This window comes from Penaeus monodon, chromosome 30, assembly GCF_015228065.2.
Source record: "Penaeus monodon isolate SGIC_2016 chromosome 30, NSTDA_Pmon_1, whole genome shotgun sequence".
Classification (NCBI taxonomy): Eukaryota; Metazoa; Arthropoda; class Malacostraca; order Decapoda; family Penaeidae; genus Penaeus; species Penaeus monodon.
Genome location: NC_051415.1, coordinates 14664089 through 14665289, shown reverse-complemented (window position 1 = coordinate 14665289; position 1201 = coordinate 14664089). Strand labels below are relative to the sequence as shown.

General features: G+C 38.7%; 1 protein-coding gene across 1 annotated transcript in view; it reads right to left on the bottom strand.

Moving 5' to 3' along the window:
* Positions 1-447: 447 nt before the first annotated feature.
* The window catches only part of LOC119592540, a gene marked incomplete in the record, with an annotated part of 1551 nt that continues 797 nt past the window's right edge, over positions 448-1201 (bottom strand). Inside the window, 1 exon segment of the mRNA XM_037941405.1 lies at positions 448-1201. Coding sequence (XP_037797333.1) covers positions 508-1201 — 694 coding nt within the window.

Here is a 1201-nt window from a genome sequence, read left to right as displayed (position 1 = left end):
AAGAGATGTATTTAATGAAAAAAAATAAAGTACTGCAAACTTCTTACATCAGGAGATGTCGACTAAATCTTAAGGAAAATCTGTTGTTTTAGAATTTCAAGGGGTACCAATATTTCTCATGTGAAAATCATTTTATATTTACAATGTCAGAAGAGCAAAGAAGTGCATTTGTTCCAGTGGTTTATATATTCATGGCAGTAAAAGCGTATCGGAGCTGTTAAATACTGGAAAAGAAAACTTTATAGATCAACGGATTGTTCGTATCAGGTGATGAGCGGGAAATGTGTATGACTGATAGTAGTACCAGGCGATAAACGGGAAATGTGTATGACTGATAGTAGTACCAGGCGATAAACAAGTTTTATTGACGTAACTATGTCAGATTTGTAATTTAAATCTTGAACAGGTATGCATGTGCGAAGCGTTTCGGGACAGAAATACCAGAAAGTTAGAATATAATTTAATAACGCCTTATATTTTTGATTACAGATGTGTAACATTTTTATATTAGAAATTAATTTTCTTACATGTAACGTAGAAACCATCTGGACCTCTGATATCATCAATTAAACAGAAATGGATGTTATCTACGGAAATAATTCCAAAATCCTGATCAATGTAATCACTATACAGAATAGAATTTAAGTATCTAGACCTTCTTTCTCGTGCAGTTACACGATTCACCTTCAGTAGAGTCATGTGTGGGACAAAGTCGAAGTGGTTTGTAATGGTAACGCCATCAATGCGTTGAAGAGTTTTGTGAAGGTGTTCGATGATCGACGTAAACGCCGCTGGCACGTCCAGCTTCACGTAAAGTACTCGAGCACCGAAAGTAGTTAACCCACGAGCTTTTACTGTGCGTTGAGGATTACTGTCATGGACGCCTACGAGATCTTGAATTTCTGGTCTCAAATCTCTGAGGATATTACTGACTTCAAGGACTGCCTCAGGACTCTCACACCGGACCATTGCCAGAGTGACGTGTAATAGCTCATTCGGCATGGCGCAGCTGCGAAGAACAGGTTCCTGTTGTATCACATGATCTTGCACTTCTGTAGCCATAGATTTTATTTTCTCGTTTTTCACTTTAATACATAAGAAGTGTGTGGCACGGAGTAGCTCAACTTTGGGTTTCTCAGCAACACAGTAATCTGCCACTAAGCCTCTACCCGTCGCATCGCCACCTCCCATAATGACCAAG